We start from the raw sequence: 24,969 nt of genomic DNA, 5'->3' as shown, positions 1-24,969 counted from the left end.
TGCAATGCTACATAAGTTTATCACTGAATTTGTGCAAATGCTACATCACATTTTTGCAATATCACATACTATCCAACAATTCTTTTGGCTCTTATTTCTCAAAACATTGTTCACATAAATGTTTCCAAGTGTAAATAACAAATACATAAGTTTCCAGATTCCAATAATAAGAATAACAATCATTTGATAACTTCCCTAACATAAAAAATTTGGATATCTATCACAAGAAGCTTCAATTGGCTGCTGAATATGCAACCAACTTTGCATAATCCTATTGCTCTTATTTGCTGTTTCTTTTCATGCTGAAGTCTTAAAAACACATTGAAAACTAATTAAATCAGCATTACTGCTTCAGTGGACAAAGCATAAACAATCCTAGAATCCAGTTGCATATGTGGACTGCATATTCCAGTATTCCTTGATTTGCTTCATCGTTTCACTTCGTTCGACGGTTAGCCTTTCTTTCCAGTATTCTCTGCACCTGAGAAATCTTGAAAGTTATTATGTTGGCAATGTTACTTAAGAATAAGGTGCAAACTATTATTCCACCATTTGGTACCTTCTTTTTATAAGCAGATCAAGTTCTAACATGTGCATTGGCTTAGAATAAACTCCAACCTGCATAAAGATGTGCTGAAGTGTTTTTTTAATAAAAGCTAGTCTTTGCTAACCATAATCACCTTATTTTTGTTAACCATTGTACAATTTATACTAAGGGCAATGGTGAAGGAACTAACTAAGCAAAGTTTTTTATTGGAAAACTAAGTACACGATCTATCTGTTTATTAATTAAGTTAACCTCTTCAGACACCAATTTCTAATTAAAACTTTGCTTTTTACTTCGTTATCAAAACCGATAGAACAACTACCAAACCTTATTCTCACAAGGTGGGATTGGCTACAAGGATCAAACAACAACATAATATTTTATCATATAAATGATATCAGTTAATAAACCATTGATATTTAAATCCTTCTTAATTATTTCGCTTATAGTTTTCTTGGTCTCTTTGTCTTTAGGAATTAGACTACCCTCCATCTGATTCACTATCCTTATTGAGGTTTCTAAAGATCTCTTTGAACAATGCCCAAATCACCTAAGGTGGTATTCTAATATCTTTTCTACAATAGAAGTTATCTCTAATGTATTTATTTCTAATTTTATCTTATATAGCATGTGTGCTCATCCAATGTAACATTCTCATCTTTCCTGCACCGAGTTTATTATCTTGTTGGCATTTTACTGTCCAACATTCGGTCTCATGCAACATCACAAGCCTTATATACTTGTTTAGTAAAAAAATTCCTCAAACTTGTGTCACACCTTTTTATCACATTTTGTATATGTTTGATGATGTGATTTTGGAAAATATAACCAATATACATTAAAGTCATAAAGTGGACATGCTTTTGTGCTCAAGGGAAAAAACAGATATATGCTCTTACTAGCCATATTTGTTTTAAGATGCCAATGAATAGAATATAGACCCATGTTATGGAATGCAAATTTTTGGGCTTTATTAAATTAGGATGATGCAATGGAATGAAACATGGTGTGTTGTCTATTCCATGATTCCATCCTATAACCAACTTGCATTAGTTAATGCCCCCTCTCTCATTATTTTACGAAACCAGTATTTGATTGTTTCACAAGTGCAATGTCAATATTTGAGTGTGAATTGCATACCTCTCTGCATATGGGACACTTTGATTCTGGACTCGCATATTTAAGGCCTTCGAAAATCATCACAGAGGCAGCTGTACATGCACATGACTTACAGAAGATATGACCACAACCCAAAGCATATGGATTGAAAACATAATCCTATCATATCACGATACAAGCATTAATAAGCGGCATTGACGTGTGAAACGTTTTTTCTTCGTTCTAGTGTAGCATACAAATAAATAGGACCTTACCAGACAGATTGCACAAGTTAGATTGTACTCAAGCTTAATAGAATCCGGAAGACTCATAGTTATTATAGCTTCAGTTATGTTTAGATCACATGAAAAGCGACCACGGATTCCATCGAGCTCACAACCATCTAGCCCACTAGAATTCAAATAAAAAGCACCCAATTCAATCAGCAAAGGTGTGTGTAAAAGTTCAATGTGCTCAGCAAGCATCCTGGATTTGAAATTCTCCCCATTCACAGAGTTGTGTACCTGGAGTACAGTATAAAATGATGGAGTGAATTCGATGGAACTTAAGCAGAAAACAGAAGGGGGAAACAAAGAAAGTAGTAGCATTGATGCATTACTTTATCATATTTCTTAAGTATTTTCCTCATCGCTATTGCATTCATTGCAATGTATTCGATTAAAATTCCCCCTTCTTGCGCGAGGTCTTGCCTATCGTCTTTAAAGCACTGGCGCAAGCGCAATACATAACTCCTCATTCCTGTTGCAATATGAAGATGAAGGATGTGGCTAACTCTTGAATTAAAGTATCCTACTATATCTGATGCTTCCTTCATCAACTCAGAGAAGAACTTTTGATCACACACTACATAAAGTAATACAATTTGGTTAAAATACAAGGCACATAATATAATAAGATCAAATGAGTACATTGCTGAAAACATGCATAAAAAACTAATGGCAGGTAACATAAGCTCTGATCAATTGCAAAAAACTTATATTCCGAGATAGCAAAGCATTATTTAAGTATCACAGAACTGCAAAACTAGGATTACTAGAGTAAAATCATGTCCATGGAATTATACTAATGTCAGATATGAGATAACATAAGCACTAACCAAATTATTTCACATGAAAGTTTAGGAGAAAAAGATGATGATCTACCTTTCAATGACTATAACTTTCAATCAGAAGAGTTCTACTACATCAACAGCATTAGTCCTCTGTCCTAAGTTACCCTGACTTTAACCATCCTTATTCCTGACTCCTGAATCCTACTCTCATTTAAAAAATGTCAAAACCAGTACTCCTTATTCTTTCATGGACCTTCAAGAAATATTTGCTTCCTTCCTTTTAAAATAGATTCACAATGGAAATTTTTGGCTTTAACACCATTAAGCTTAGATTGATTAGGTAATATAATGGTCTAAGACTCTAGGGTATTAATTCTTCGAGTTAGGATCCTCTCCAGTAATGGAGAGGCAAGTACATCACAAACAACGTTAAAATATATAAGGATGTGACACTTTTATCCGAGTTAGACTCCTCTCCATTAATGGAGAGGCAAGTTAGGGGGAAATACACTAAAAACTCAATAGACAATGACATTTATGACCTTTACTTTTCATTGAAATTACAACTTTGACCTTAAAAATACACTCCAAAGTCTTACTCCCTTTATCCTTCGTTGCAAGTGTAAAAATAAGAATTTGTCTCTCCATTACCGGAAAGTATCCTGGTTCTAATTCCTCCGCAAATCAAACTAGGAGTCAATCCCCAGTTTGCACATTGCAATGGTAGCATATATGCCAAAACCTAAACATCAAAATATTCTAATACATCTACCAAACACTTCCTGAATGAATTGAATCCTTAAATTAACCAGGTTCATATACTACAATAGCCAAGTCTTCCTCTCATTAATAAGGCCCATATCAAATTAGGGTTTTCTTTCTTCCACATTCCTATTGCATCAGGAGCCATTTCCTGTTAGCCACCTCCCGTTATGCTTTTGCTCTCTTCTTGCATTCTACTTCGTTTGAGTAACTGTGAGTCGGTTCTCGCGAACTAACTGGTTCATTGTACGCATGGAGTATGAGCGAATTATGTGACTATAGATTTAACGAAGTTATAACTCTATATCCTAAACAAGGTTCATATAATAAATAAATAAAAAGGGTTTCCAAATAACAAAAATAAAAGTATAGAACCAAATATAATAAGACTTACATGAGCAAGATTGACATTGGCATAACTGGTTTTGATCTAGCTCAGAATCAGAACAAGTATGCAATTCCTTACAACCTTGGCAACTCTTCAACACTTTCTTCAACCTTAAATATTCAATATGAACACATTTCTTATCTAACATCAACTCCTTCTCTTCTTCCAGATACTCTCTGAATGCACACCCAAATTTCATCTCTTCTTTTTGCTTCCACCATCCAAATCCCAATTAAGCAAAAACAACACCCACATAAAAATAAACCAATCAATACAAATATTAAACCACATGCATAATCCACGTAAGGCAATGTAGTTCGAGATCAAGGGTCGCAAAACAAATATAAAACGAAGGATAGTGTTGAAACTGGAGACAAATGGTTAAATCATATAAACATGGTGTTATTTGATGCATGCACACGTGGTAATGGATAGGTATAAATATGAAGACAAAAATAGGTATAATATAAAAGAAATATGGTGAGAGTATACCTGCAAAAGGTGTTTGATGAGAAAGGTTGTTTTGGGTATGGGGAAAGTGATGAGAAACTATAGAAAGGAGAAGAGAATCGAATAAAGGTATTAATGATAAACGGTGAATGAGGTTATGGTGCTTGTTCTCTAGTGGTCAGCGAAAAAGATAAAGAGTACGTATAATAAAGGACCTGGGATCCACTCAGCTCGAATTCAGATATGTGGCACTAAAAAAAATTAAGGGTTGAATTTTTTTAAATAATTTATAAATATGTTCATTCTCGTATTCCAGTATTTTATAAAATTGTGATACCTATTAAGTAATTTTGAACTTTGAAAACATATGTGTTAATTTTTATTAGACATAGATAAGTAGTCCTTAAATTTACCCTTATTTCATGTGGCCAACTAAAAAGTGAGGCATAAATAAAAAGAAAATTTATAAAAATAAAAACTTACATTTTTATACTATTTACTAAAATATGATTAACTTAGGTATAAAGATAGTACCTTTTTGAAACAAGTGATCCCTTTTTTTCTATTAGATGTTAAAATTTTATTAAAAATTGAATATTATCCATGATAAATAATCTTCATTATGATCTCATCTCTAAATAAAGTGGGACTTGTTAGGATGAGAAAAGAATATAGAAAGTTAGCAACTATAGTGAGTTTGAAGCCACAAACACCCAGTCATTTTGTGGAATGTTTGTTAATTCCTACCCAAGAATATATATATATATACATATAATTTCTGTGTCACCTATTGAATTATTTTCATGAAATATAGATCAATAGGAACAAATAGCGAAGAACTTAACTGCGAGTCCTATTATTTTTTGGCAAAGATCAATGTCGGTGTTCCTACCCGGCGAACCAAAGGTCACATGCTTGGTCGCCGAGGTGGGCCCACTTGTTGGGACCACCAGAGTTGACCCAAGAGACAGCATGCTGTCCATACTCCACCAACCTACCTGCCAGCACGACAGACGGGTTGCAGAACGGGTACCAAACCAACCACAGGCTAGAAGACAAGAATGGCACAGTGTACGGTCCTAACAGACCGCCTGACACGGGAAAAGCAACTCCCGACAACACCTTTGGTCGGCCACGCGTCGCACCACCAGCCAAGAACCCAATGTCAACTCTCCCTTCTATAAATAGGGATATCCACCAACAGGAAGAATCTTAATCTCAACTCCTTGACTCTCTAATATTATTCTTCCTATCACTCACTCTCTCTAGTTCATATACTGACTTGATCGTCGGAGAACCTTTTCAGGTACCTCCACCGGCGGGCCCAACTCTCTCGCTTCCTCCTATCACCTTGACGACTACCTTCTACCCCTTCAGCAACATCTGATCCATCATAGTCCGTATCTTTGTGTTCTAGTAAAGAACAGTCGGTTTAGTTGAGTAGGTATTAAACGATGAAAGTATGATTAGTTTGGAACTTGCATATTTTGGTCTAGGAATCCAAACCAAAATTAACATGTTGGGTGTGTTAATTATAGCATGTCTATGGGTCCAAGATATAAAATTGTATAATACTGTAATAAAGTAAAAACAAAATGTGGGATATTAAATAGTATTAGTTATACTTACAGATGGTAAAATGGGCCGTCCGGGCCGTTTAGCCAGGGCCCGCATTGGCTTAACAGATAAAATTCAATATCCTGCCCATTTTAAAACGGGCTAACAGGCTCGCGGGCATTATTGAATAATTAAAAATAAATAAAAAATTCATATAATAAATGAAATGAAATTAAATAAAGTAGTTGATGATAAAAAATTAACAAATTTTTTTGATACTTCATATGAAGTTTAACCAATTACATTATATTACAATGTTTTTAGGGAATAAAAATCACATTATATCATAACTTATTTAAAATTTTCTTATTTTTTACTTAAATTATATTTATAGGCCGCCCACATGCTCAAAGGAAATGCCCACAAACTTAGCGGATAAAACAGGCAAATGGACAAAAAATGTATGCCCTGCCCGCAAAGAAATGCGGGCTACGCGGGCGCGCCCGCATGCAATGTCCGTTTTGCCATATATAGTTATACTTAAATATAACATACCCTCGTTAATTTGAAGTAAATGGGAAATGAGGTGATTCTTAGTAGAAAGTAAAAAGGATGACAATTGCAATTAATTGGACGGTGGAAAGTTTAAAAGCATTGGTAAATATGGGTGGGAGATGGAGAACATTTAATGATTCTGCAAAGTTCTCTATAGATAGGGAACTTACTTTGTTAAGTATTTCTCTTATTTTATAGAAAAAAATGTATTCTCTTGTTTGTCTTATTCTCATTTAATTGAAAGAAATTTGAGGAATGAAAAGTTAAGAAAAAAATGAATAGAAAAATAATGAATTTTTAATGTTTGGTATGGTAGAAAATATAAAGAAATTGGAGAGAAAAAATATAATATTTATTCATTATTACCGTAAATATTTATACGCATTTAATATAACATTTACCATTTATTTGAATTACTTTTTTTGAAGAACTGATAATAATTAAATATGAATAGTAAATTATACTGTATACATTTTTTAGAAAAAATATAATTAGTATTAATAATGAAAAGGACATGGATAAAAACCTAAAGGTCTACCGTATTTTTGTATTTGTTTTTTTTCATTCATATGATTTCTTTCCAATTAAATGGTGGCAAAAAAACTTTTTTTTCTACTTTTCGCTCCTCACCTTTTTTTCTTTCTATTTTCAATAGAATCAAACATACTCTTAGTGGCGTTGGTGTAGTAGTGTAAGGTTTTATTGGATCCCTAAGGTTGATAATTCGATTCATGTGAGTGCCATTTGTTGGGAGCGGCAGTCACGATCCCCAAAAGAGATTAATTCCTTACCCAAAAAGTTGAGAGAATACATTTCGCAGTACCAAAAAAAATATAGCCTTAGTGAAAATCTTATATTTTTTGTCATGTTTATTTCAATGGTTATTATTATGAGATTTTTTTTGAGTAGATATAATATAAGAGACATGATTGATAATTATTAGAACATTGAGTTATTCATATGTGTGGTTTTATATTCTTGCACTCATTGTTAACATATATTACGTTTGTTGTAGTATAAGGTAATAGTGATGACAATTTCTAGGCGTTGCCTTAGAATTAGGATCGTTTTAGTTTGAAGTCTTGAGCTTTTTAAATTGTAATTCGTTTTTTGGTGAATTGTGGGAATTTGGGGTTGTTTTGGTGAGGGAAATAGAAAAGATTAGGAAGGGGAAACGCCACAAGCATGGAAGCTTGATAAGCTATGAGGTTCGCTACAAACAAGGAAGCTTGATAAGAACTTGTTAATGGTGACCACAGCCAACCTAAGGTTTTTAGGAGAAGTGCTCTCAACTAAAACAATTCAAATTTACTCAAAATTCAACTTAACTTTATTAATGACAATTGAATTACATAAATAGGCAATCTGAATGTCTTGGACTGAAATAAAAGACTAAGTCCTAATTAACTTGCATAATAGAAAATCCTAATTAAAACTTAGGCTAAAAATAAATATAAAATAATAATATAATTCCTAATTAAATCAAGTAGATAAGATCATAAATAATATAATTTTGTTGAGATATTTGTTGCTGAGTTGTTGATGCCTTGACCAAGTCTTGATCTATTTGAAGATTCACCAAACCTCTTTTGATTTCAAAATCCCCACAATTTGGAAAAGATAAGATAGTGAACCAAGTCCTTTGCCAAATTATATCTATATTCAAGCAACCGAATTTATCTTCAAGCAAGTTGAATAACAACTTTACAATCTAATTTCCTTGATTATAGCCGTGTCATCCCTAAGGTCATAATTAATCTATCTTCTCCTATTTTCATGCTAACCGAATCCTCAATGTTGGTTGGAGAACATTTGATTATGCCATTTGAATTTGTATGACTCTAGCTTCAAATGTCACGTGACAAGCTTACCCTTGAACCTAGGTGAACTAATTGGTCACGAAATATGGACCATGTTACAAATAAATCTCAACCCATATTACATGAATTAAATACTAAAATACTTGAATAAAAATAAACCTAAGACTATATGAGAATGCAATCTCATTTATTTGAATCAATGCAAATAAAATAAACCTAAGTTGGAACATACCCTAAGGACATAAATGTCCTTCTCACATACCCTCTCTTGGGTCAATTATGTCCTTTGAGACCTTAAGGATCTCTGCCTTGGCCTTGGCCCTAGTTGTAGGACCATCATGACTTTTCTTGCCCTTGGGATCAAAGGCTGCCCTAGGAGGGAGGGTTTACATCAAATAGTATAATATATACCACACTACTCACATATACAATATTAATCACAATGAAGTTATGCAAGTTGATACTTGGAAAATAAATATTTCTGGCAATACATTGTGAGTTATAGAAATTCAATAGGAGTAAGTTCTCCCTATGGAAATTGAAGATAATCTTAGGGAAAGATAATTGTTTAGTAATAATTGAGGGTATACCATTAAGATAACTTATGATAAGTGGAATGACATGTGGGACAATTTTGCTGCCAATTTATACATAGCAATAGTGAATTCAATATTGTCAAACATCACAAAAAGATGAACTTAAAAGAGATATAAGATACACTCATTAAACTACGTGAGATTAGACTATCTTAAAGTTTCAGATAAATAAATTCACATGAATGACGAATTATATAAATAATCTTAATACAATATTTGCTCAAGGTTACGTAAAGTATAATGGCAGGTGTTCTACAAACTAAGATGGGGAATAGAGGTAACTTTAATATAACAAAGATGTATTTTGAGATTTCTTTAATGAAAGTGAGATGAGTAAATTTTCACCATAATTTGTCGAAAAAGATGAATAACTACTCTATTTTGTTTTCATTAAGTTGTATCAAAGAATACAATGAATGTCCTAATTTATAATTTTGGCCCGTTGGCAATCCGCCTACAATCTACTATAATAATCAAATTAATGTCACACATGCTAGATAGATATATTGGAATATTTTTTTTTTGTATTAAGTATTCTATGGCCGAGTAAGTAATTAATTTATTTAGAATGTATGATTATCTTTTTCAATAAATGTTGCTCATAAGAATTGAATCCTCTTAACTTTTTAGTCATTCGAAATCTAGCATATTTTCTTTGAAACAATTTCTGAATGACAAAGGAATAAAATTTTCAAACAATTGGAAGGGAATCATATGATTTGGGAATCATAATTTAGGAACCACATCTTTTTATTGTTGTTTTCTTAGCATGAGAGTCCTCTAATGTACACCTTACACTTTATTATATTTAATATCTATGAATTTAGACACAATCCTGATATTTATACATTAACTTAGTACAATAATGTTAGCCACTTATCAATAATTTGATTGTACAAAAGTAAAATATACTTTACTGCAATCAAACATGTTTATTTAATGAGGAAAAAGATATTCACCGAGTTTTATAAAAAATATAATAGTTTTGTACTGTTAGCATAAATATTTATATATAGTCGATATGTTATTTATCATTAATTTATATTATTTTTTTTGAAAAGTCAATAATAATTAAAAATGAATAGTAAATAATAGACTGATATTTTAAAAATTCATACACTAGCCATACATATATTTTTTTCCTCTTTATAAATGTTATTGCATCTCCACTATAAATTATAGATAAATCTTTGGACTAACACTATTTAATTGTTGAACTATCAATCTATATCAAAATAAATTTTATTTTGAGTATATTATTAAATAGTTTATATTGGAAATTTTATATCCTGATTTTATTCCATTCTCAGTCATCTCTTTTACTAATTATTATTCAATTAAATAGAAAAATCATAAATATAAAATTATAATGTGTAATTTGATTCTTTTCCTATCATAAGTTCAACAAAAAAAACACAGTGCAAAGTAGCTGTATTTGTACATAAACACACACCTGGTTTTGTCCTGTTGTGCTAGGAAACTGTGAATTTTATGAAACTACAGAGTTGTTCTGGTTGTCGCTAAAAGGTTGAATTTTTGTTTCATCTCACATTTCCTTTTTCATCAATGAAAACATAAATGGATCATGTGGTTTGGTCTATTATTGACTCATCAACGATGCACCCTAATACTATATTCATTCATGATTCACCCACCACCTTTTTACTCTCATATTGGATTCTTATATGATTATCATTTTTATTTTGATCCAAATAACAATAAAAGAGTAAAAGTCAATCCCAATTATTACTTGAATGAAATCTACAATACCAACAAAAATTTGGGTACCCATTTTTAGATCAAGGAGTGGTCTTTATTGGTTATCAAAGAAAAGAAGATAATGGAGCATGGAACAACAACAACAACAAACCCTTTATTGGAATCTCTTCCTCCTTCAAAAAGAGCTTCAAAGCTTCAAACTTTGGGGAATATCATAGTTTCTGTAGTTGGCACAGGGGTTTTGGGTTTGCCCTTTGCTTTTAAGATCGCTGGATGGGTTGCAGGATCCATTGGTGTTGCTATAGTTGGCATAACCACCTTCTATTGTATGCTCTTACTTGTATGTTATCTCCACTTTCTATCTCTATGTCTTCTTCTCAATATGGTTTATTTTATCACATAAATTTACACATAATTTGATTCACCTAGGTGAGGATTTTAGGGAATAGATCCTGTGTTTTTTTCATTTAGTTTTTGTCATACCTATGTCTTTATGCTCTAAGGAATATATGGTGGCCTAGTGCACTAGTTATGCATGTATACAATCTTATTTGCTGTCATGAGTGGAAAGTCTGTTTCCAGGATTTGATCGGGTAACCTTGGTCACAAGGCAATGGTTGTGTTGGGCCAAGGCTCACACTCAGGACATATATGTACATTGATAATTATGAAGGATCATAAGGGATAGTACTATCTGTTTTTTCTCTTTTGGGTAAGATAATTATGATGGATATAAATGATAACTGCTTTTTGTTGTGGGGTACTTTGTCATGGCTTCTAAAGGTTAGATGATTCCATAACCAAAAGATCAGAATCTGAAAAGAACTTGAATTCATTATGCTCCAAGGAATATAGATATGGTAATTATGAATGATCATAAGGGATATTACTACCAAATTTTTATTTTTTCGTTATGAGACAAAGATAACTATGAATGATCCTTAAAAAATTTGTTAAACCAAGGTATCAAATGACATAGTTATTTTGTTGATAAATTGGAGTATTAGAAGCATGATTGTTGCTCTCAAATTGTCTGTGTTTGCATTGTGAATGATCCATTTTATTGATTAGTGTACCTTTCATATTTGCTTTAGCTATTTTGTTGATAAATTGGAGTATTAGAAGCATGATTGTTGTTCTGAAATTGACTGTTTTTGCATCGTGAATGATCCATTTTATTGACTAGTGTACCTTTTGTATTTGCTTTCTCCTGATGGTTGGTTAGTAACAAAAATGTTGAATTCTCGGTAAATCACTATGGATTGGATTAGTCTTTCTAGTTGGTATTCTTAATTCAATTAGTCCATGGCAAAGTACTTATTACTTCTTGGGATGTAATTGCTATCTTATTAGTTTCAGCCATTCTAGTCTTTCGAAATCTGCATATCATTCCCACTTTCAGTCGGAATTAACTTCTATCTTCCCCATACTTTCACAACCTTTATTATATTTTTTGGGGTACCCTTCGCTACTGGCTTGTCCAATTTAGATGATTCCATGACAAAAAATATAGAAACACAAAAGAACCTGAACTAAAGTTACATGATAAATCTTTTAATTTATGATTCCTGCTTCTATTCTGCGTAAGTGTTGTTAAAAGTTTGGTTTCTATTTCCTTGATACAGGTTAGGTGCAGAGAGAAGTTGGCATCAGAAGAACCATCAGCAGAATCAAGAACATATGGAGACCTGGGTTATAGGTGCTTTGGAACTTCGGGTCGATATCTGACAGAACTTTTAATTTTGGTAGCGCTATGCGGAGGATCTGTCGCGTATTTGGTATTTATTGGACAAAACCTTCATTCTGTTTTCCAAAGCCATGGACTCACATTAACTTCCTTCATATTTGTATTAGTGCCTGTTGAAATTGGATTGTCATGGATACGGAGCTTATCTGCTCTAGCACCTTTTAGCATTTTTGCTGATATATGCAATGTCCTAGCTATAGGTATTGTAGTGAAGGAAGATATAGGACAGGCCCTAGGGAGCGGATTTTCATTTGGAGAAAGGACGACAATCACATCCAACATCGGTGGGTTGCCGTTTGCAGCAGGCATGGCGGTTTTTTGTTTCGAGGGGATTGGGATGACACTGGCCCTAGAGAATTCTATGCAGGATAAAGCTAAATTCCCAAGATTGCTGGCTCAGACTTTTGGTGGGATAACATTTGTGTACATTCTTTTTGGATTCTGTGGTTACATGGCTTTCGGTGAAGAAACTAGAGACATTGTGACCCTCAATCTTCCTAGAAATTGGTCATCTATTGCAGTACAGGTAATATAGTTAGGACATCGCACTTGGATCTCGTGTTCTGCTCATTATTTTTCCTTTACATGGTTACTCTTATATAGTTTTCTAGCAGCTAGCTAATTAACAGAATACTCATTTTAATTTTCGTCTCATTTCTTTTCCTCAACCGATTTTGACTTTTGTATGCATCAATTTGTGTTGCTTAGTGTTTAAATCACAAATTATATGCATGTGGGCATTGGTGATTTGTCCTTATACATCTGTATGACATTCCATTTTGCAAATTAATAGAAGTGCATGAAAATAATGATATACATTTCGTTCCGCAGGAGTTTGTAATCTTTTATCGGTTAACTCAAATTTTTACTGCATTTCTTATTATTCAGCAGGAGAGTTTGGCATCTAACATTTTATCCGGTTTTATGCTATTAACAGTTAGGACTATGCTTGGGGCTTGTGTTCACATTTCCAGTGATGATACACCCAATTAATGAGATTGTGGAAGGGAAACTCAAAATTGTTGACAAAGACAATAACGAACCAACGGGACTACGAAAGATTTGGACATACATCAGTCGTGCAATTGTCGTGGTTGTGCTAGCAATCTTAGCTTCATTTGTACCAGAATTTGGTGACTTTGCCTCATTTGTAGGGAGTACCATATGTGCAGTGATCTCATTTGTTTTGCCAGCTACATTTCATTTGAAACTATTTGGCTCTTCTCTAAGTATATGGCAAAAAGCCTTGGATTCTTTTGTAGTATTCTGTGGATTATTTTTCGCCGTTTATGGCACTTACAATACAGTCGTTGGATTCTGATGTGTCTACGCATTTATGTTATTCCCCACCTAATGAGACTAAGGCTTTATTCGTTGTTGTTGTTGTTAGACATTTATGTTACTCAGTCGAGAAGGTTACAGTTAATACAAGCTGTTTTAATTTTATGATTCAGAGTGCTTAGGTGAGTTGTGCTCCAAAATTGCTTTAGTAAGTTTTACATAACCTTAATTGTCTTTTAATTTAAAATGCATAAGCCTCTTTATATCAAAGTGGTATCTAGCAAAGTTATTTTGATTACTTAGAGCATATTTGGAATACCCTTTTCACTTTCAAAATTGGGTTTGGAGACTGCTGCAAATCTAGTTCTGAATTTTATTATTTGGCTAGCTTCTCCTTGGTTGAACAAGTGAAAATTTGTAACTTTTTGTGTGTCAAAACTCAAAACTTAGTTTGTGTATTCAATTGTCACCTTTAACACCAATAAAGTGTTGGTCTAGTGGTATAAGATCCTGCTAGATCTTTAGGGGACCAAAAGGTCAATGATTCGATTTCTGCGAGTGACACTTTTTTAGAGGGACAATCAGGCATCCAAAAAAATTTAATTCCTTACCCAAGAAATGAATAATACCCTTAGTAGTACTAAAAAAAATACCTTTAATGAATTCATACTTTTCTTATGGATTGAAGGGGCTAAAAAGCCCAAGAAAAAACAAAGAATCACTCATTTTACACTGACAATACCACCACATAGAGCCTATGTTATTATTATGCTGAAAGAAAGATACATTTGTATTTAATGAACTCATACTTTTAATGGAGAGATAAATTCAAGGACAATTTAATAATTATATGTCCAAAAGTTAGTCTGAATAATACAAATCAAACAAAATTTACTCTAGCAAAATTACTTTTAAACAATAAAGTAATCTTACATAAACTAAATACTATAGATTTACTTTTAATGAAACCAAGTTTGTAAAATTTCTTTGATCAAAACTCAATATTACCAAAAGAAATGTTACATCCTACTATTAATTCAACTTACAGACTCTCAAATTGAGATAAATGTAACCATGTCACTTATAAATTATCATTAATTAATAAGATATGAATGTCATGTTAAGTGATAATATATATATGCCTCCTTTATGTGATATATCAATTCTATTTTGTAAAATGATTTTGGAATATATAGTATTTGTATAATAGAGATTATCTGTCTTCATTCATGTCTTAATTTCGGATCTAGCCCAATGAAAAAGTGTTACTTATTAAAAAGAAAAAAATTTAAAATATAAAAGAACATTTTTATATTACTTATAAAAAGTTGATTTACTAGAAATGTGAAGACATAATCATTTTGAGAATCAAGATAGATGTTTGAGTATAGTTCACATTTCATAAGTTAACTTTAGTATGAGTTAGGATTCTCTCTATCAATGGAAAGACAAGTGATTACTTTTACACTTACATATAAAAATAAAAATGTTATTTCATCATATCGAATAAAAATATCAAATCATATTATCTTTTTACTCTTGTTTTTTGGGTGTACTTACTTCACCTTTACCTAACTCTTTAGCATGGGGTTGGTCTTGTCTAAGTTGTGAAAACTTGAATATTCCTAAGGTCCACAACAAGCTTGTTAATTGAATCTATGCATCGACACATTCAGATTCTGAAAACTTACTTGAACTGACACAAATAGTAGCAAAAAAGCTAACATGACTTGACCTGACACAGTTTTGTTTTTTGTCAATTGTGTTTGGTTGTGAAGGCCAAAGCACCACTCTTAGGACACGTTTATAAGCATGTCACTTGTAGTTATCCTAACTGAATCTTATCTACTTAGGTTGGCCTCACATAACACCATTGATTCCTTTTTTCTTTTGCTGTTTCATCATAATATTTACTTTGAATAAAGATTCACCGTCTCCGAGCATGTCTTCGAGTCTATCCGAAACTAATAAAATTAAAGCAAAAATAAAAAAAATCATAAATATTTAATTTTTTTTTAATTATATGACATATTTTGATGTATTTAAGAGAGACTTGGAGACGTATTTTGATATAATTCTCTCACTCACAATACTTCAAGCTCCATTCCATTATTGGTGATGGATAAGTAAACCCAATAAGATGCTACTTAGGAAAATGAGAATTCATTCACTAACACTTTTATTTGGATGTATTAGAGAAAGTATAAGGAAAATAGAGGGGAAAGGGATATAGTTGCATATAAAATAACATATTGTTCATTAGGGAACTTATTCTCATTTCAAAAGGTATATATTGCAATTTTAAGTGAATTAAAAAGGGAAATATCACATTGTATAGTTTAAACAACAATGTTTAAAGAAAATGGTTAAGTTTGGGTTATAAAATTGAGAGCAATGTAAAGCCCAAGTTCAATTATATAAGTTTATATGGATAAGTATGAAATTTGGGGAGGATACACAAACCTATACTCTCTTTGGATATTTGTGTTGGTCATTAGGTCGTGTTTCAGTTCAAATGGGAGTGACCTATTTATAGTGTGGGTCCACAATGGGTCAAGACCTATTTATAGTGTGGGTCCACAATGGGTCAAGACCTATTCAAATGCTCACTTCTCTTTCCCATACTTTGATGATGGTCAAGACCAATGGCTCCACAGTCCACATCCAAGTCAATATTCACTTCTATAATGTGAGTATAAACTATGAGATTATAGTTTATTTATATAGATATTATTATGTTTGTTAATTGATATTCCTATTATTTAGGTTTTTTTTATAATACCAAAGGTATCTCCTCGTTTTTGTGTGTAAAAAACTAATTCCTTTTGGGGTTTGTGGTTGCCACTCCTAATAAACGTCGCTTCTAGGAATTAAACATTTCAATATTGATGATCTAATGAAGTCTTACACCACTAGACCAATACTTATTGATCTAGGATTGGTTGTATACTCAAATTGTTTGAGATGTTAAAAGATTTAATTAATAAAATGCTTATGTCTCTTGAAAAGAAGAAAAGTAAAAAAAGAAGAGAATAAGGGATAAAGAATACATATTTGTCTAAGCTATTAATTAACTACATTAATGATAAGATTGTCCTTCGTAATAAAACGAATGTTTGGACCTAGAAATTGTCCATTAATAAGTTATCCATGACTATGTATCATCACAAAATACAACAAACATACAAACTTAACTTTATTTCATGCTCATTCAGGTCAAACTGGAAAAATAAATATAATTACTAAGACAATAGTATAAAAAAGTGAAATTAAAACATGAGACATATTATCATATTATGACCAATTTGACTACCATGACTATACATGTATTTATGGTGCTCTATATATAACTCACAATAGCAAACAATACAATCTTTTTTGTCCAAAAAATAACATAAAACGTACCTACTTAAAACTATCTAATAAACTAATAATTAGTATAATATATTAATCACCATCCAAATTAATAGAAACTTATTGATAGAAAGTATCAACAACAAACAATGTCCATGTTATTAGCAAAAGGAAAATGCAACAATAATGTTATTAAATTTTGTAGCATTGAGAAATATAGTTTTAACATTACAAAATCAAAAGGATGAGACCCATTAACACCCTATCAAATAGTACTTTTCCTAACCCATCCACATGAGTGCTAAATGTGATGTAAGTAACTTGTAAAACATTGTAGAGTGACTAAGGGAATGATAACATTATCACTAATAAAAGAAATAAACATTGTATTTAAACAATGTATGATACTTTTTTTATATTAAAAACTGGAAAGATAAAATTATATAGTTGGAAAAAATTGAAATATAAAAAATATATATGTTTAATTACTTATTTTCCTCTTAAAAATATTGTAACTTTATATAGTAGTATAGATTTGGGTATTTTAACTAAACTCGAACATAAATTAATCGATTTCGTATGACAGAAATATTATTTTTTATAGAACAAATTACCAAAAATAATATAAAGTTATTTGTTTATGTTGTGATTCTTTAATATTTATCACTATATATATTTTATTATAATTTTTTTAAATTTTTATTACTTCTTTACGGATACTAAAAATTAAAATAAAAAACAATATAAAAATTAATATCAATATTTATAAACAACATAATACACATTTTAATATAAAGTTTAATGGAAGAGTAAATGAAAAAGGAAATAGCCTTAAAATTAAGGGTTAAATAAGATTTGACATTTCAATAAAAATAAGCAAACTTTAAAATAAACAGAGCTTCAAGCTTTTGGGTTATGTTGTATTCTCACATTTTTAATATTGCCCCAACACATATTTACATTTTTACCTTATATACTATATGGGGAAAAATGGTTGAAAGGTTACAACTATTATCTAATCCATTTTCTTCATACTCTCCCTTGTTTACTTTACGTTGTGAGGAAAATTCTTTTACTTATGAAAATTATTTTACTTATGAAAATTATTTTACTTAAAAGTCAATAATAATTTATGATATAATAATATTGTAAAAAAATCTTAGCATATATATTTTTCTTTTAATTATATATGTTTTGTTACTTGAACTCTATCCTCCTTTCTTTCACTGTTTGTCTCTCACGCAAGACTAGGCTGCACATTTCTTGCCGTTCCAAAGTTTAATATTTTGGCTTATTGCGTAACAAATTAAATAATAATATGTGGCTACTTCCATCAAAATGGCACCAAATAGAACACCAAAACTAATATATTTTACTCCATAAATTATAATCAATCCTTGTCCAACATGAATTTTATAATGCCAACGGGTTAGATGATCCAGTGTAGGAGAGCATGTGATATTGTTTAAGAGGAATATGTAATATTATTTTTTTGGTTTCAAATCCTCACATAGATACAATCATGTTCGAACTGGAAATATCTACAGGTATATGAGATTAACTTTTTCAGCGAATATTTTTTTCTATCCATAATACTCGAACATGAAACTTTATTTAATGAAATTAAATATGTATTACTTGAACCAATACTTATCGGTAAGAGGAATGTAATATGATCAGCTATTTTTAATTTGAATGTTCTAATATATTAAATAGTTTGCTGTGATAAGTTGGTCATCAAATTTATACTAATTTTCTGGAATCTTCAAAAAGTAACGTTTTTGACAGTTTTTGAATCTTGTTTTTTCCTTCTTACTTTCTTTGTTATTCATACCAAACAATTGAAAGTAATCTCCTTATTCTCTACTATCTTTTTTATTACTTATGTTTTCTTTCATAAATCTGCCAAAGACTCCTCTAAACCCAGTGAAATGAAATATTATTCATATTATATAGTATATGTCTCACTCTCTTTAAATTTGTCCTAAACCCACTTCAATTCTTGGCCAAAAAGGGTGGGATGGTGTTGAAATTTTTATGTACAGCAAGTGAACTGTATCATTCAAATAACAAAATTGGTAAATACTGAGATATCGTTCTCAAAGAGCAATTCGCATCTATACTATTTTCTACAACAGTAAATTGAGTAAATATGTACAAAGTTGACAAATAATGTTGTTCATTGGTTCAGATTATAGAAGACGGTTAACTTAAAATGATTTTCTAATGCAAAATAAAAATGGTTGGGATTGACTTTCATTATTCTTCCTCTTTATAATCTTTAGATTCAATTCTATAAAACTTGCAAAGTTATGGATCTTGATGCAACATTTTCTTTGAATTATCTATATCAATTCCTTGATTACAAAATCCTTAGATAATTCATCAAACACCAATTACTTGGATATTTAATCAATTATCTAGCATTAAATCCAATACAAAAGCAATTCATAAATCATTGTCTATTCCTAGATCAATGATGTAGCAAGAATGACTATTCAGATTCGATTTCAAGTTTAACTTCATAGTTAAACTTAGATCCAAGATCAAGAATCTAGACTTTAAGAAGAATCAAGCATTAAGCAAAGGATAAAATTTCCAAAATTAAATAACAAAATATATTTTTGAATTGAATTCAAGAATATAAGAGTTAGAAGATTACATTTCAATCCCAACACATAGAGAATTAGTCACTCATCCTCTGCATTACAACACTAGAATGATGTAAATTACAAGAAAATCCAGATCTAAAGTCGTTCCCACGACTTTTCTCCTTCTCTCCTGTGTTTCTCTCTCTAGAATCTATGAAGAGATTGCTTTGAAACTGATTGGAACTCCCATGTTTTGTTCTGTAACCACTTATATATGATTCAACGTTTTAATATCTCGCTCAAGCTAGAGATTTTCGCTTGAGCAAACAAGATAATTGTGTGCCTCACTTGAGCTAGGTGTTCTCGCTTGGGCGAGAGACACACGAGAATTTGGCCTCCAAACTTGTGAATTGTCGCTTGAGCGACAACCTCTTGCTCAGGTAAGAGTGTAAAGTGGTGTTTGGGCGAGCTTGTGGCTTGGGCGAGGGATCTAGAGCTTCTTTTACGCAAACTCCTTCAATTGTCATCTTTTTCAATCTTCATTCTCTTGCAATTGACATAAAATATGTAAGCTTCTTAAGCAAGACTAATTACACTAGATTCTTTAGAGTTGTGCACAATTTTCATCATAACTACACAATAAGTGCCCAAAATAATATGGAATTATTTCACAACATGACACTTAACATATAGGCATAACCGTACTCATGTGTAATACCATATTTATTATTTCTCTACTATGCTTAAGAAGCTGAAAATGAAATATTCACATTTAGGATCAATGTCTACTTTATATGTCACTTGGTGTGATTGATTTTAACTTAAATATATTTTTTAATCAATAGTATACATAACGCATTTTTAAGCCATATGTACCCTTGAAATTCTACACTCCCAAAAGACTTATCTTAACCCAATGAAATGAAATAGTAATATCACATAGTTTACGTCACACTCCCCTTAGACCTTCCTAAAACCCACCTGAATTCTTGGCCAAAAGGGGTGAGGTAAGTAATACATTTCCCATGTGCAACAACATATTTAGTGCTTCTCTATTAATCTTAAAAAGCTGAAAATGAAATATCCATGTTTAGGATCAATGTCGACTTCGAGTGTCACTTGTTGTAATTGGTTTTAACTTAAATTTATTTTTTTAATCAATTAAAATAAGTAGTACATGAAGTGACACATTTTTTTAAGACAACAAATATATTCCCCTTGAAATTATGACACTCCCAAAAGAATACTTTTAACCCAATAAAATGAGATACTGATATCACATAGTTTATGTCAATTTTTGGCCAAAAGGGTTGGGGCAAGCATAACCATACCCATGTGTAACAACATATTTAGTGCTTTCTATTATTCTGAAAATGAAATATCTATGTGTAGGATCAATGTTTACTTCGTGTGTCATTTTGCCGTGATTGATTTAAATTTAAATTTATTTTGTAATCAATCATAACAAGTAGTACACGAAGTGATACATTTTTTAAGACAACAAATATACTCTCATTGAAATTATGATAATTTAAAAAGACTTCTCTTAACCCAATGAAATGAGATACTAATATCCTATAATTTATGTCTCACACATTAAATTTGACATAAAACCAACCTCAATTTTTAGTGAAAATGGGTGAGACAAACAACCATTTTCATGTGTAACAACATATTTAGCGCTTCTCTATTACGATTAAAAAACAGAAAATGAAATATCTACGTGTAGGACTAATGTTCACTTTATGTGTCACTTACTCTTATTGGTTTTAACTTCAATTTTTTCAATTAATCACAACAAGTAGAGGTGTCAAAACGGGCAGGGCCGGCACATCAAAGCTCGGAAATTCATAGGGCTTGGGTATCATTTTAGACACTTTTTATTGCATATGTACTTTTTAGCCCAGCCCGGTCGGGCTATATAAAAATTGGGCTCGTGCCGGGCTTACCCAGGCGGGCTCGGGCTACCCGCTTTTCCTTATTTTTTTTAATCTTTTTGGAACATTTGGTTTGGTAATAAGCGTTAGGTAAAAATTATTTTACAAAACAACTTATAATAAAAAATAGATAATAAATATTATATTATGAACTTTGAATAAAAAATAGAGTAATGTCTATACCATAAATATTTATAAATAATAATAATATTATAAAGTTAAACATTATATTAATTTTCCTATTTTGCATAATATCCTTTTATGCTCAATAAAAAATAATGTTTCAAATCACATTAGAAGACATTAAATCATCTAGATTTCACTTTTCCTTTCTTAATTGTGTACCTAATTAGATTTAACTTCTACAACAAAAACATAATAAACAAAATAACTTTTGCAACAAAACTAAAGGACAACATAATTTTTTCCTGTAGAGAACTTCACACAACCAAATTTAATATAATAGTTCATAATGAAAGTGTCGATAAAGAACAAGATAATATTTTTGATAGTGTCTAAAAGTTTATATATTATAGTGAAGTCTAAATTATATTATGTTATAGAGTGAGAGTCAAATAAAGATAAGATATTTGATAAATGAGTTATGTTAAAAATTATATATGTGGACTTCACGTCTTAACTCAAAAATAAGACATTAGATCTATAAGTTTGGTTGTATTGAGCATAGGAAATGTGTTAAAAATGTTATATATTAATATCAAATTATAAATATATTAAATAAATTAAAATTTAAATAATTTTTTAATATTATGCGGGTCGGCCCGCCACAACCCGCATCCCGCTTAGGACGAATTTGGGCTACAATTTGATATGCATAAATTATATCTGGACTTTTTAGTCCGACCCAATTTACCCCGAACCCGTCCGGATAGCCCATTTTCACACCTCTAACAACAAGTAGTACATGAAGTGACACAATTTTTAAGACAAAATATATACTCCCCTTGAAATTATGACACTCCTAAAAGGCTTCTCTTAACACAAAGAAATGAGATATTGATATCACATATACTCTCCTTGAAATTATGACACTCATAAGGACTTCTCTGAAGTCAATGAAATCAAATACTAATATCACATAACTTATGGTCCACTGTCATTAAATTTTCCCTAAAACCAACCTCAATTCTTAGCAAAAAGGGGTGGAGCAAGCATAACCATTCCCATATGTAACAACATATTTAACGCTTTTCTATTACGCTTAAAAAGTTTAAAATGAAATATCTATGTGTAGGACCAATGTCCACATCATGTACCACTTTGCTATGATTGATTTTAATTTAATTTCTTTTAATCTATCACAACAAATAGTAGATGAAGTGACACGTTTTTTAAGATAACAAATATATTATGACACTCCCAAAAGACTTCTCCTAACCCAAAGAAATGAGATACTGATATGACATAGTCTATATCATGTTCCCCTTAAATTTGTCCTACAACCAACCTCAATTCTTGGTCCAAAGGGGTGGGCAAGCATAATCGTTCCTGTGTGTAAAAACATATTTATTGATTCTCTATTACGTTTAAAAAGCTGGAAATGAAATATCCACGTGTAGGACCAATGTCCACTTCAAGTGTCACTTACTATGATTGGTTTTAACTTAAATTTTTTTTTTCAAACAATCACAATAAGTAATACATGAAGTGACACTTTTTTTAAGACAACAAATATATTCCCCTTGAGATTATAACACTCCCAAAAGACTTCTCTTAACCAAATGAAATGAGATGTTGATATCACATAGTTAATGTCTCATTCCTCTTAAATTTTCCCGAAAACCAACCTTAATTCTAGGCCAAAAGGGTGGGACAAGCATAACCATACCCATGTATAACAACATATTTAGGGCTTCTCAATTACGCTTAAAAAGCTCAAAATGAAATATTTATGTGTAGGACTAGTGTCCACGTCATATGTCACTTGTTGTGATTGGTTTTAATTTAACTTTATTTTGTCAATCAATTATAACAAGTAGTACATAAAGTGACACATTTTTTATGACAATAAACATACTCTCCTTGAAACTATAACACTCCCAAAACACTACTCTTAACCCAATGAAATGAGATACTAATATCACATAATTTATGCTACACTCTCCTTAAATTTGTCCTAAAACCAACCTTAATTATATTTCAAAAGGGGTGGCGCAAGCATAACCATTCCCATGTGTAACGACATATTTATCGCTTCTCTATTACGCTTAAAAAGCTAAAAATGAAATATATATTTGTTGGATCAATAATCACTTCAAGTTTAACTTATTGTGATTGGTTCAATTTTATTTTATTTTTTCAATCAATCACAATAAGTAGTACATGAAGTGACAAAAAAAATTAAGACAACAATTATATTCCCCTTGAAATTATGACATTCCCAAGAGACTCATCTTAACTCAATTAAATGAGATACTAATATCACATAATTTATGATAGGCTCCACATAAATTTATCCTCAAAACAACCCCAGTTCTTGGCCAAAAGGGGTGGGGCAACCGTTCTCATGTGTAACAACATATTTATCGCTTTTCTATTACGCTTAAAAAGCTGAAAATGAAATATTCATGTGTAGGACCAATGTTCACTTCAAGTGTCACTTGTTGTGATTGGTTTTAAGTTAAATTTTTTTTCAATCAATCACAATAAGTGGTACATGAAGTGAAACATTTTTTTTAAGAAAACAATTATATTCCCTTTGAAATTATGACACTCCTAAAAGACTTTTTTTAACCCAATGAAATGAGATACTGATATCTATAGTTTATGCAACCCTCCACTTAAATTTGCCCTAAAACCAACCCAATTCAAGGCCAAAAGGGGTGGGGCAAGCATAACCATACCCATGTGTAACAACATATTTAGTGCTTCTCTATTATGCTTAAAAAGCTAAAAATGAAATATCTACATGTAGGACCAATGTCCATTTCATGTGTCATTTGATGTGATTGGTTTTAATTTAAATTTATGTTTTCAATTAATCACAACAAGGAGTACATGAAGTGACGCATTTTTTTAACACAACAAATATACTCCCCTTGAAATTATGATAATCCTAAAAGACTTCTCTGAACTCAATGAAATGAGATACTAATATCACATAATTTATGTCTCACTTATATTAAATTTGCCCTAAAAGCAACCTCAATTTTTAGCGAAAAGGGATGGGACAAGCATAACTATTCTCATATGTAACAACATATTTAACGTTTTTCTATTACGCTTAAAAAGATGAAAATGAAATATCTATGTGTAGGATCAATGCCCACATCATGTGCCATTTTGCTATGATTGGTTTTAATTTATTTTTTTAATCAATCACAACAAATAGTAGATAAAGTGATACATTTTTTAAGACAACAAATAGTAGATGAAGTGACACATTTTTTAAGACAATAAATATACTCTCCTTGAAATTATGACACTCCCAAAAGACTTCTCTTAACCCAAAGAAATGAGATATTGATATCACAT

At 31.2% G+C, this 24,969-nt stretch overlaps 2 protein-coding genes and 1 long non-coding RNA gene across 5 annotated transcripts; 1 reads left to right on the top strand and 2 right to left on the bottom strand.

Annotated features, from left to right (window-relative positions):
• LOC109333692 (probable E3 ubiquitin-protein ligase BAH1-like) lies at positions 127-4,477 on the bottom strand. 3 transcript variants are annotated; one of them, XM_019569238.1, is made up of 7 exons: positions 4,360-4,477; positions 3,874-4,078; positions 2,265-2,509; positions 1,921-2,169; positions 1,688-1,825; positions 560-618; positions 127-481 (listed from the first exon to the last, which is right to left on the bottom strand). In XM_019569238.1, exons 2-7 carry the CDS (start codon positions 4,064-4,066, stop codon positions 376-378), a joined length of 990 nt encoding a protein of 329 aa, XP_019424783.1. In that variant the 5' UTR covers positions 4,067-4,078; positions 4,360-4,477; the 3' UTR covers positions 127-375. The 3 variants fall into 3 exon arrangements, with proteins under 3 accessions (XP_019424783.1, XP_019424784.1, XP_019424785.1); XM_019569239.1 differs by having other exon boundaries at positions 3,874-4,071; XM_019569240.1 differs by having other exon boundaries at positions 3,874-4,068.
• LOC109334815 (amino acid transporter ANT1-like) lies at positions 10,606-13,702 on the top strand. The gene is made up of 3 exons (XM_019570776.1): positions 10,606-10,904; positions 12,190-12,837; positions 13,249-13,702. The coding sequence occupies exons 1-3, from the start codon at positions 10,686-10,688 to the stop codon at positions 13,630-13,632; spliced, it is 1,251 nt and encodes a 416-aa protein (XP_019426321.1). The 5' UTR covers positions 10,606-10,685; the 3' UTR covers positions 13,633-13,702.
• On the bottom strand, positions 11,406-12,208 carry LOC109334816. Its single transcript, XR_002106148.1, has 3 exons — positions 12,092-12,208; positions 11,756-11,890; positions 11,406-11,640 (listed from the first exon to the last, which is right to left on the bottom strand). It is a non-coding gene; the product is annotated as an uncharacterized LOC109334816 (long non-coding RNA).

This window comes from Lupinus angustifolius, chromosome LG19, assembly GCF_001865875.1.
Source record: "Lupinus angustifolius cultivar Tanjil chromosome LG19, LupAngTanjil_v1.0, whole genome shotgun sequence".
Taxonomy (NCBI): Eukaryota; Viridiplantae; Streptophyta; class Magnoliopsida; order Fabales; family Fabaceae; genus Lupinus; species Lupinus angustifolius.
Note: the sequence above shows the minus strand (reverse complement) of the source record. Positions and strands in the feature narration are given on the sequence as shown.

Coding starts and splice junctions, on each gene's coding strand:
- LOC109333692 (XM_019569238.1), bottom strand. CDS start 4,066: ATGAAATTTGGGTGTGCATTCAGAGAGTATCTGGAAGAAGAGAAGGAG. Junction 2,170..2,264: donor TACTTAAGAAATATGATAAA/GTAATGCATCAA, acceptor ACTGTACTCCAG/GTACACAACTCTGTGAATGG. Junction 482..559: donor GATCTGCTTATAAAAAGAAG/GTACCAAATGGT, acceptor AAGATTTCTCAG/GTGCAGAGAATACTGGAAAG.
- LOC109334815 (XM_019570776.1), top strand. CDS start 10,686: ATGGAGCATGGAACAACAACAACAACAAACCCTTTATTGGAATCTCTT. Junction 10,905..12,189: donor TCTATTGTATGCTCTTACTT/GTATGTTATCTC, acceptor TCCTTGATACAG/GTTAGGTGCAGAGAGAAGTT. Junction 12,838..13,248: donor GGTCATCTATTGCAGTACAG/GTAATATAGTTA, acceptor TGCTATTAACAG/TTAGGACTATGCTTGGGGCT.